This window comes from Adiantum capillus-veneris, chromosome 2 (assembly GCF_014529385.1).
Source record: "Adiantum capillus-veneris isolate H3 chromosome 2, ASM1452938v2, whole genome shotgun sequence".
NCBI lineage: Eukaryota > Viridiplantae > Streptophyta > Polypodiopsida > Polypodiales > Pteridaceae > Adiantum > Adiantum capillus-veneris.
Window position 1 is genome coordinate 140,430,958 of NC_140932.1, and position 11,574 is coordinate 140,442,531.

Below are 11,574 nucleotides of genomic sequence, written 5' to 3' on the forward strand. Positions count from 1 at the left end.
CAATCAAATGTATATTTGTGGGGTACAGTAGTGGAAGTAAAGGTTATAGACTTTACAATCCTGCTACAAACAAGATTTTTGAAAGTCGTGATGTAATTTTTGCAGAAACTACTGCTCAACCTATGGTTGCTTTTGATGTACCTCATATGCAGACACATGATGTATTTGAAGGTTTGCTTCCTTCTTTTGTGGAGAATCAAGAATCACAACAGGTTGATAATCTTGATCAATCTTTTGATCAGCATGTGACACCTCATGATGTAGAGGAAATTGTGTGTGAAGAGCAAGAAGTTCTCAGGGAAGAAAGAACCTTACCTAAATGGGTTCAGAAAACTTTGCAGGATAGCAAGTTGGATGCACCGTTACCACGAAAAACACGTGCTGGTACTACTTTTGGCAGAGAGCAAGTAGATTTGGCTTGCTTTAGCACTCTTTGTGATGCAGATGAGCCTGATTCATTTGAACAAGCTTTAGAGTGTGTTCAGTGGAAAGATGCTATGCAGCAAGAAATTGATTCTATTCATAAGAATCATACATGGGATCTAGTGGACTTGCCTACAGGTAAAAAGCCTATTGGTACAAAGTGGGTTTTTAAGGTAAAATGGAAACAAGATGGTACTGTTGACAGGTACAAAGCAAGGCTTGTGGCAAAAGGCTATGCGCAACAGAAAGGCATAGATTATGATGAAACCTTTGCTCCTACTTCTCGTGCGTCCACAGTTAGATCACTAGTTGCAATTGCTGCTCATCATGGTTGGAAAGTGCATCAGTTGGATATCAAAACTGCTTTTTTGAATGGTGATTTGCAGGAAGAAGTTTATGTAAGTCAACCAAGTGGTTTTGTTGTAAAAGGTCAAGAGCAAAAGGTATGTAGATTGCGTAAAGCTTTGTATGGTCTCAAACAGGCTCCAAGAGCATGGTATGAGAAGATACATACTTATTTGATTGGCCAAGGATTTCAAAATAGTCCAACAGAAAGTACTTTGTATGTCAAAAAGAGAGATGGATTTCTCATTATGCTAACACTTTATGTGGATGATATGCTTCTTACAGGCAATAATGCAGATGAAATTGAAGCGTTTAAAGATGCTTTGAGAAAAACCTTTGAGATGTCTGATCTTGGTTTGCTACATTATTACTTGGGTATTCAGTTTGTGCAATCAGAAGATGGCATATACATGTTGCAGGCAAAATATTTGCATAAAATTTTGGACAAGTTTGGTATGCAAAATTGTAAGCCAATCTCTACACCCGTAGAAACTGGATCAAAGTTGAGCATGCATGATGCTGGAGAAACTTTTGATGTACATACTTATGCAGCAGCGGTTGGTTGCTTGATATATTTGGCAGGCAACACTCGTCCAGACATTCAATTTGGGGTTTCACAAGCAAGCAGATTTATGCACAGCCCAGGTATGCATCATTGGCAGGCTGTGAAGCGCATACTTCGTTACCTTTCAGGTACCCCTAATCTTGCCATGTTCTTTCCAAGGGGGGATATGTATGGAAAGCACAGTTCTATGCAGCTTCTTGGTTACAGCGATTCAGATTGGGCTGGTGATTTTGACACACGACATTCCACAAGTGGCAATTGTTTTTTCTTGGGAAATGCATGTATATCTTGGCTAAGCAAGAAGCAACCCACAGTGGCTACATCAACTTGTGAAGCTGAGTACAGGGCAGCTTTCATGGCAACAGTTGATTGTGTATGGATACGCAGGTTATTGGCAGATCTTTGTGAGTGTCAACAGGCACCCACTACCATTTTCACTGACAGTCAGAGTGCTATTGCAGTTGCAAGGAATCCAGTATTTCATGCAAGAACAAAGCACATAGAGGTTCACTACCACTATGTCAGGGAAAGGCTACATGCAGGGGAGATCACACTAACTTACTGTCCTACACAGGATAACATTGCAGATCTATTTACGAAGGCGTTATCACGAGAAAAGTTTGAAGCTTTCCGAAAAGCTTTGGGCTTACTCTCATACACATGATGATCTGCTACCTTGTACGGATTCACACTATCACTACAGGGGGGATTTGTAGACATGTAGTAGTGTTAGTGTGTATACACGCTTCACCAGGGGCACTTTTCTCCCACTGGGTTTTTCCCCCTGGACATCTGGTGTGAAAGGACACCTTATCTCTTAGGGTTTCATATAAGCTTTGTAGCTCTAAGTTTGTACAAATTAATTATTCCAATACAGAGAGACAGACTACAGAGATCTCGTACACAAGCTCTGTGTCTTCTCCTTCTCCATCTTCTTCCTACTCTGAGTTGCTGTCTTCCTTCTGTTTCCTGTTTCATCATCTTCAACAATCGTTATGCGTGCTGATGTGGCGCCCATCCAAGATCTGCAATTGAGGATTATGGCCTAGAAATGACAGTAAACGGAGGGCCACGATCTGCAGCCCCCCTCCCCTGGACTCTGACGGGATAATAATGAAGGTGGGATAAGCCAAAGTAGACAAAGATGACAATAGGCTGGAAAGGAAATTTCCTCCGAGAGACAAGAGCACTCAACTCTTTATCAGTCTTCAAGAACCATATAAGCAATTTTCGACATGTATACTTTGCATTCCATGAAAGTTGGAGCATGAACAAGAATTATTATTTTATAAAAAAAACTTGCATTTTTTACTAAATCAAACATGCAATATGTAGCCCAGCCCTCATATTTTTAAAGGGTGACTCTGCTTTTCATATTGAAGACCGTAAAGAAGCTCCCCTACAACTACTTTTTCAAAAATGTTAAGATTCTTTTAAATAATAGCATTTTCCTAACCCTGCTCTAGAAGGGTAATATCCCCTTGGAAGAGTGTTGCTACATTTTAATATTGATCCAAACGAGTAGTATTGAGGCATAGAGAAGAAGATTTAGAAATATTCTCATGTAGGAAAACGGAATCTTTTTCAATGTTTTTCATACAATGGATAACATCACGAGCTTCTGCTCGAGAGGCACCACATACCTAGCTAGGTACGATTGGGGGCAGGGGACCACCGTCCCCCCCCCCCACCGGGCCGGCGGTCCCTGCCCCCAATCGTATCTAGCTAAGTATGTGGTGCCTCCCTCACAAAAGCTCATGATGTTGAGGTAAGTCACAATGTGGGAATTAGTGTGAGAGTTTGTCCAAAACTTCTTGTGATAACAGTTGTTTGCACTTCATTGTAAACTTGATCCATACCATAATCGAGGCATAAGAGATGTTTACATTAAAACTTGATCCAAACAAGTAGGAGAAACTCAAAAAAAAAGAGGAGAATCTTAATTGATGGGAGGGGTCGGACATGGAGGCGTGAGGCTTTAGGTGAGGTGAGGGGGACGCAAGGGGTCGCATGCAGAGGAGATAAGGGTGAGCGTGCAAGAGCTGCCTACTGCAGACGAATGCGAAGGATGACTCACTTTCACCCTCTTTTTAGGAATGATTTTCATCCTTTTTGGCATGCCCAAAGGGCAAAGGCTATAGAGATGCCTTCTCTTTTTGTTGACTAAAATAGAAAAAATATTAAGTTATATTTTTAAGCATTTTTTTCAAGCCAAAAATTTTGATTAGTTGAAATAAGATAGTGGGCAGTCATTTGAACGAAGAGTGTAAATCTAATGATGGAAATGTCTTTAGTTTTGAAAATATAAAGTGAATGCTTCTTTACCGAGGAAAAGATTTTGGGATACCTTTTAAAGCATGAAACATGTTAAAGTTTTAGAGGTTAAATGATAAAGATTTAGCATAATAGGTGGCTGGCTCCCTTAAAATTGGTAAGACAAGACTCTATTGGACTTTTTGGTCTGCCACTTGTTTTCTAGTTTTTATAGGTAGAAAATTAGATGTGTCTTTGAGATCATTGCACATAGTCGTCAAATATTCTCTGAAACACCAACTCATTAAATACCCTCTTGCCTAAGGATGCTCCAAGCCTTCAACACGTTTTATCTTAGAGTTTCAGTTCTATTTTTTAATTCTTTTTTAATTCTTTGAAAAAAGCATTATAGTGGTGAGGTGGTGGGGATTTCATTTTTTGGAAAGTGGATGAGGATTTGGTTCAAAAAATTGAGGATTTGAAAATTGTCGAGTTGGTTTCTTGGTGGTGGGAGGATGCCTTGAGTTGCGTGTTCTTGACGTTAGCCATCAATTGCCGATTTGCCAGCGGCTAGTGGATACCCTGCTCCTTGAGCTACCAGAAAAAGTGCCTTGATTTGTGGGCGTTATAGGGTTTACCACTTGAGCTCCTGCTGCTGCAGGACCCAGGGAGCTATTGGGTAGTGGTGCAAATGGAATGAGACATTGAGTAGGTGAGCCTGGTTAGGGGAGGCGAAGGCAGAGTGGTGGAGCTGCCTCGGGGGCTGCAATGGCGATGAGGAGGAGCTATCGATGCAGCGGATATCACGATGCAGAGGAGCTAAAGGGAAATGCCGGGCAGGATCACAAACCTGGAGCAGTTGCAGGGTAGTGGGTGGCCTAAGGGTGTGGGGCAATGAATCTTACAGTGTGAGGTGGAGGCGCATGAGGAAGAGGGGCAAAGCAACGGCAAGAGAGATGAAGAAGATTGTGGAGGAGGCGATGAACCAGCGCACGATGAGGTGGTTGAAGGGGGCGTTGTGGGTGGCGGAGTTGCAGACTTTCCATGGGGTAGCCTGTTGGCGGTGCAGCCTTTTGGCGGAGTTGCAGACTTTCCAGGGGGGTAGGATTATGGCGGTGCAGCTATTTGCCTAGGCTGGCAAAGGCCAGCCTACGGGATGGCCATCGACACCACCGTAGACATTGAATCGAATGCGGAAACGAAGAAGAAGCTGCTTTCAACAACGCCGCCCTCACTGTCCTTTTCTCACAGCACTGAGACATGCTGATGTAACCCTCAGTGAGGTGGCAACGATGACAATGTTCCAAATGTTGAGCGACACTAGTGCCATCATCCACATCCGGATATGACACCAAAATGGACGCCACTAGACAGCTGAAAAAAACTGCACGAAAGTCATTGTAGCTATTTTGTCTGCTGCACTGCTCTGGCGAGGACCCACTATGCAGGGAGGCTAAAAATGCCTGCAAGGCACCTATGGTAGCTAGGAGAGCAAGCGGTAAAGGACACAAGGGTGTTGGGCGGGACAGCCTCGCAGGTAAGGCCAAGAAGTTATAGCTGGACGATGAGGTGATGGAGGTTGGGAAGCGACCCGAGGATGGGAGTAATCGGGGATTGGAAGGTTGTAAGCTTAGATTAATGGAGGAACTCAAGGGGACAATATCTCTGCCCTTATCATCCATGTGGGTGTTGTTGCTATTGCAAGCAAGGGGCTCATGACGGAGCCACTCAATCCTTCGTTGCTGTGGGCGCTGCTCTCGTATGAATGCTTTTACTGCTCTCTGCATGAAGTTGAGCCCTCTTCTTCAGAGAGTGACTCTCATTAACTGCTTCAGTGCCTCATCATCAAGCTTCTAATTAGTAGGGCTGGGATTCCTTTACTGCTATCAAATTTCTCAGGCTAGCATCATCACCTTCCTCCGTAGCTCTCTGTGGCTTTTTACAAAGGCTTCTTTCATGCTGACATGCAAGCGAGCCTCATAATTATAATTTATTTGCTGGCCTAGAGTGTGTCCAGTTGGTCTACAAGGTTCCTTTGTATCTGTTTTATTTGTGCTCATGTTAAAGCATCTATAGCTGTATCTCCTTCTGATTAGGACTGATGCAGGCTTACTTCCTTGCTTTTTTGTGTTCCCTTGTTTGAAAGTGGCAGGTGCAGTGTTCTGGAAAAGTGTGCCTTGCAAAACTGACTGGAAAATTAAAGTAGCCAGTTGAAGGGAGGGGGGGAAGGAGATAATCCGCTTTGAAAATTTAAGAAAGTAGTGTTAAATGTTGTTACATCTTCAATATTGTGGATGCTAAACATTGCTTTCTTCAATGTCTCATCCTCTGTCAGGAAATCTCTAGAAGTGCCATGGTTACCTTCATTTCGCGAGTGCGCGAGTGCCATTGCACTCGTCTTGTGCACCCAACCATTGCAGCTATATTCTCATCATGATTGTTTGCTTCTGAATATCAATTGGCTTAAAGTATTCACCCTTTATTGCAATGTATTATGTCTATATATTTTTGACTTGTAAACCATGTTTGTTACTCGTGGTTGCCCATAATATTGCAGCAGTCAAAATTGTGAAGGATTTGTACTAATTGATTTCTTTTTTTTTGGGTAGGAAAACTCAATTTTACCCATACGACATTGCACACATCACTACCTCTACGCTAGGTATCAAATCCTCATTAAATTTATGGACACCAAGCCCATCTAAGATGGCATACCCTTCAAATGCTAGCATGAAGCCCACATAATCAAGAAACCAAGAAAATAGATGCATTGCTCTCATGCCAAAGGGAAAGAGCATTAGTACTATCAGATGCATGGCATTGTTGGACAACCAAGGCCTCAAGGTTCAAATGTTGCCGGGATAAAAAAGAGGGGACTAGTTTTGCAGGTCACAAATGCAGTAAGCAACAGTTTTTTTACTATTGCCCATGTATTTTATGAGATCTTTTACATTATTTTTTTAATTTTGTGAGCTCTATATAGAGTGCTTTTGGGCATAGGAAAAATTGGCTCAAGAGTATACACAATTTTAGAGTGATTATGATCGGTACGGTGCTTGTACAACTCGGATATGGAGTTATCCAACATTGTCTTGGTTAGCTTTATTTTTCTCCCTAGTTTGGTACATGATAAGTTATTTTTCTCTTTGGTTTGGTACATAAAAATGAGATGTTATTTCTAAATTTTGAGTATTATAAAGGTTGATGTTTATTGTCAGCTCTGATGCATGCTTTTGATGAAATATCCTGATTCATGCAATTAAACCAAAGTTTCCTAAAGCAACGGAGAAAGTTAATCTACATTCAATATTTGATCAAATTTTCATAGTGTAAATAAATCCACCCTTCACATGTCTTATTCTTTAAGCTATAGAAAATCAAAATTTCAAATGGCGGGCAAACGTCTTGTTTGTATTCCAAGCTGCATGGTTTATTATTTTATGATTGCCAATCTTGTAAACAAAGAATCTGGAGCTTTTAGATTTGTATCTTCAAAATTTTCACTACAAGTGATATGCAAATGTTTTTACGCACATCATTGCAATGAAGACATCATGGTTTTATTTCTTGAATCAATTTATACACGAGTTATGAACTCACAATTATTGATCCTAGCAAGAATTATCCATAGCTTGAAATGTGTCACTAACTTTGGTATTTGATTCATTTCAAGTAGATTCACCAATTGAACTACCTTCAATGTGTGAGCTTTATGCCCATCTTATTATGGGAGGCCTTGTGATTTTATCACTTGTTTTTTTTTCAGAACAAGGCAATTAATTAAAAGAGAACAAACAAAAAGGAGACAAGACCCAAGAGTAGAGGTTGGGTAGCTCTTTTCATCCTATTTTTCATACTCGTACGTACTGGTAGACTTGAAAAGAAATTCATTTCTTTCAAGATGCCAAGGAATCTTGGAGGTGAAGAGGTAAAGGATCTCCGTAATAAACAATAACTAGTAAAACTCTAGTAAGACATATAATGAGTAAACACAAACGACAATTGCAAAAAATAAAGAGACATCGAGAGAGAATGAAGAGCAATCAGATTAAATTCATGCGAAAACGTTCAATTACATTTTATCACAAGTGCATTCAATTTATTTAGTTGCATTTTTAAAGATGAAACCTCCTTGCGTAATGACAATATTTGCTCCTCTAGCTGAGCTATCTGGATATCCGTTACATTTCTTTGACAATCTTGAGTTACATTTTTTATTGACTCTACAGACTCTTTTATGAAGGACGTAAGGGTGCCATTATCATGGCCATTGACCTCAGTCAAAATCTGCAACAGCAGGATTTCTTGTAATCTTTTGACAAGGGCTTCCTCCACTCACTCCAATGTGTCATGCATGTCAGTGGCCTCCTCAACATTCAAATGACCCCCCTCCTCCATTACGATATGCACAAATAAGAAAGAATCCAACAAGTTAGACTCCAATGCCAAAAAAATGAGGTTCAAGAAAACATGGATTGAAAACCTTCAAGATGCAACAAGCATTGCCTTTGTACGATGCACAAGAGGCATGAAATCATCGCCTATCTGTGGACCCTCGTCTTCATTGTAATTGTCATAAATCATGATAACATTGGCTTTTGGATCGTCGACATTGGTTGCTTTAAACGCGATCGTATCGGTAAGCTCCTTGCTATTCATAGACAGTGACAAGTACCTAAAGCAATGAACGCATGGGAAACAAAGCAAAATAATATGATGCTAACCTTTCTATAGTATCCCATCGGGACCTAAACCAATCGATTCTTGGTTGTGCATTGGCGTACAAGTCATCAGCCACAAAAATGCTCACTATGTCCTGGTCAGTCACGGTTGAAGGAAAAGCAATGCAGCACCACATCGCTCTGGTCTTCTTCAGGTACATTCCTCGACCTTGGTAAGGAATGATCCATGACGATGAAGGGTAGTATTTTTCGGTCCGCACCATGATGTGCAAGGTGTACAAGAAATTGTTCCCTAGAGGGTGTCGCATTTTGAACTTCCAACACATTGCCACGCGGTCGAAAATATTGTTCGGTGTTAGACATACCCTGTTCTTGAGGTCGTCTATACTGTAAAGGGTGTACAACTCTACACCCTTGTTGATGTCGTCAACAGTGACATTGTGAGTCAGCTTCTGAAAGTGCGCCTCCCCTTCGTCCTTCATGGAGTAGCCTACCATCCCCTGGAAGGTAGCATATTTTTTTGCTTTAGAGCTCTGCATAGGATGTTCGCACCTGGCGGCCCTTCCTTGTCCCAACCCAAGTATGACTTCAACTTCTTGTTGATGGCAATAAGAGACGAAACAGCATACGAACCACCATCTAAAAATGAAGATGGAACGCATTGCCTCCTCGTTCCATGGCGTACATCCCTGCTAATGTTTCTTTCTGCAGGAATTCGTCCACGCGTGGAGGGAGACGTGTATCTATGTCCTCCCCTCGCACAGAGATTGTGACACTCGCCTCCATGAGCTTTTTTGGTTTCTTCGACTCCTTTGCAGATCTCTTCTTTACGGTCATTCGAGGACGCCCCCTCTTCTTAACGGAGATGCCTTCTTCGCTCGCGCTATTGCCCACGCCTCTCGCACTATTCTTCAATGAGGCCATTGCGTATGCGTGCTCTCTCTAAGTAAAGCAAAAAATGGACACATTTATTAAAAAAAACATTAGTGCCACACAGAAAGCTTTAAGCAAGAAATGTGTCACTCCGTCTGATGTGGCAAGCTTATGTGCTCTTCTACAGAGACTCATAAAAAACAAACCTAAAACACAAAATATAGCAATTGTGAGCAACAACAAATTAAGTGCCGTGTTCAAGGAATAACCCTGACGTTTCAGATGGCGAGAAATGTACAGAAATGTGCTGAATGATTGCGATTTACCCGGAAGAACTTGCAGCCAACTTTGCAATGGAGCTAATGAATGGACCTGCTCATTGAGCAACTCGTTTTAATCCTTCTCCGCAATTTTGAGCGAGGTGGAAATGATGTACAATCTCAGGAAATTTTGAGTACTTCCTTCTCTCTACTGTCAGTTTTCTATAACGCACCTGATCTCTCTCTCTCTCTCTCTCTCTCTCTCTCTATCGATCGATCTATCACTCCATTCAGTTGGAAAACCATCACCAGGGATGCACACACTCAACTGCAGGTGTGGAGGCAGTCCGATTGCGGTAGATTGCCCGGAGATGCAGGTAGGCTGCGAGAGAGGAAAAAGGGGGACGGATGGGGCGGGGGGCAGCGCAAGGGGAAGGGAAAGGCCATTCACTCTTTGTGTGTGCATGAGAGAGAGAGAGAGAGAGAGAGAGAGAGAGAGAACCTTCAAGCAATGCCACTTGCCTTCCTGGAACTCGCCCTGCAGACACTACGAGCCTCCGTTTATGTAGTGCACTCAAGTCCCATGTAGTGGAGCTGCCAGTCGGTACCAAATCCCATGCAGCGCTACCAAATCCACATTTCGTTTTGCTCGACTCCGATTTTGTTTCGCTGGACTCCGCCCTGGCACCTGCCCAGATTCTTGCTATCAACTATTTTAAAAAAATCGTTGGCACATACAAGGGGAAGGGAAAAGCCGTTCACTCTCTGTGTGTGCATGAGACACACACGCACACACACAGAGCACCTTCAAGCGATGCCACTTGCCTTCCTGGAACTCGCCCTGCAGACACTACGAACCTCCATTACGTAGTGCACTCAAGTTCCATGAAGTGGCGCTGCCAGACGCTACCAAATCCCATGCAGCGCTACCAAATCCAGATTTCGTTTTGCTGGACTCCGATTTTGTTTTGTTGAACTCTACCCTGGCATCTGCCCAGATTCTTGCTATCAACGATTTTAAAAAAATTGTTAGTACATACAAGAGGAAGGGAAAAGTTATTCACTCTTTGTGTGCATGTGAGAGAGAGAGAGAGAGAGAGAGAGAGCACCTTCAAGCGATGCTACCTGTCTTCTTGGAACTCGCCCTGTAGAGACTACGAGCCTCCGTTATGTAGTGCACTCAAGTTCCATGAAGTGGAGCTGCCAGTCGCTACCAAATCCCATGCAGCGCTACCAAATCTAGATTTCGTTTTGCTAGACTCCGATTTCGTTTGCTGGACTCTGCCTTGGCATCTGCCCAAATTCCTGCTATCAACCATTTTTAAAAAATCGTTGGTACATACAAGGGGAAGGGAAAATCCATTCACTCTCTGTGTGTGCATGAGAGAGAGAGAGAGAGAGAGAGAGAGAGTGCACCTTCAAGCGATGCCACCTGCATTCCTGGAACTCGCCCTACAGACACTGCGAGCCTCCGTAATGTAGTGCACTCAAGTTCCGTGAAGTTGAGCTGCCAGTCGCACCAAATCCCATGCAGTGCTACCAAATCCAAGTTTCATTTTGCTGGACTCCGCCCTGGAATCTGCCCAGATTCTTGTTATCAACGATTTAAAAAAAATCGTTGGCACATACAAGGGGAAGGGAAAAGCCATTCACTCTCTGTGTGTGCATGAGAGAGAGAGAGAGAGAGTACCTTCAAGCGATGCTACCTACCATCCTGGAACTCGCCCTGCAGACACTACAAGCCTTCGTTATGTAGTGCACCCAAGTTCCATGCAGTGGAGCTGCCAGTCGCTACCGAATCCCATGCAGCGCTACCATATCTAGATTTTGTTTTGCTGGACTCCGCCCTGGCACCTGCCCAGATTCTTGCTATCAACAATTTTTTTTAAAAATCGTTGGCACATACAAGGGGAAGGGAAAATCCATTCACTCTCAGTGTGTGCATGAGTCAAAGAGAGAGAGAGAGAGAGAGAGAGAGAAATGAAATGAAATGAAATGTTATATTAACGTCTTCAAAAGGCCAAAATGACCTATGAGACCAAAAAGTTACAACTGGTGAAGCTGATATCATGTCTGAGTACGAAACTAAAAGAACTAAACTAACTAAGAACTAAACACTAGAACACTGAGGAAGGAAATAAATCTGAAGCTGATTCGAGATTGAGACGAGATA

At 42.5% G+C, this 11,574-nt stretch overlaps 2 protein-coding genes across 2 annotated transcripts; both read right to left on the reverse strand.

Annotated features, from left to right (window-relative positions):
* Window positions 1-4,101: 4,101 nt before the first annotated feature.
* Window positions 4,102-5,989, reverse strand: LOC147463741 (uncharacterized). The gene has a single exon (XM_086529475.1). The coding sequence runs from the start codon at window positions 5,371-5,373 to the stop codon at window positions 4,708-4,710; it is 666 nt and encodes a 221-aa protein (XP_086385601.1). The 5' UTR covers window positions 5,374-5,989; the 3' UTR covers window positions 4,102-4,707.
* A 1,632-nt stretch (window positions 5,990-7,621) lies between these two features.
* LOC147463742 (uncharacterized) lies at window positions 7,622-10,839 on the reverse strand. The gene is made up of 6 exons (XM_086497342.1): window positions 10,818-10,839; window positions 10,616-10,706; window positions 10,511-10,563; window positions 10,260-10,406; window positions 9,904-10,089; window positions 7,622-9,210 (listed from the first exon to the last, which is right to left on the reverse strand). Exons 1-6 carry the CDS (start codon window positions 10,837-10,839, stop codon window positions 9,173-9,175), a joined length of 537 nt encoding a protein of 178 aa, XP_086353468.1. The 3' UTR covers window positions 7,622-9,172.
* Window positions 10,840-11,574: the final 735 nt, after the last annotated feature.

Bases quoted from the DNA above. Each gene is read 5' to 3' on its own strand.
- LOC147463741 (XM_086529475.1), bottom strand. From the start codon at position 5,373: ATGCAGAGAGCAGTAAAAGCATTCATACGAGAGCAGCGCCCACAGCAA.
- LOC147463742 (XM_086497342.1), bottom strand. From the start codon at position 10,839: ATGCAGGTGGCATCGCTTGAAG. The intron at 10,707-10,817 runs GTGCACTCTCTC...GGTTGATAGCAG, and splicing joins GCAGGTGGCATCGCTTGAAG to GAATTTGGGCAGATGCCAAG. The intron at 9,211-9,903 runs GTTCTCTCTCTC...TGCTTTACTTAG, and splicing joins GCAAGTGGCATTGCTTGAAG to AGAGAGCACGCATACGCAAT.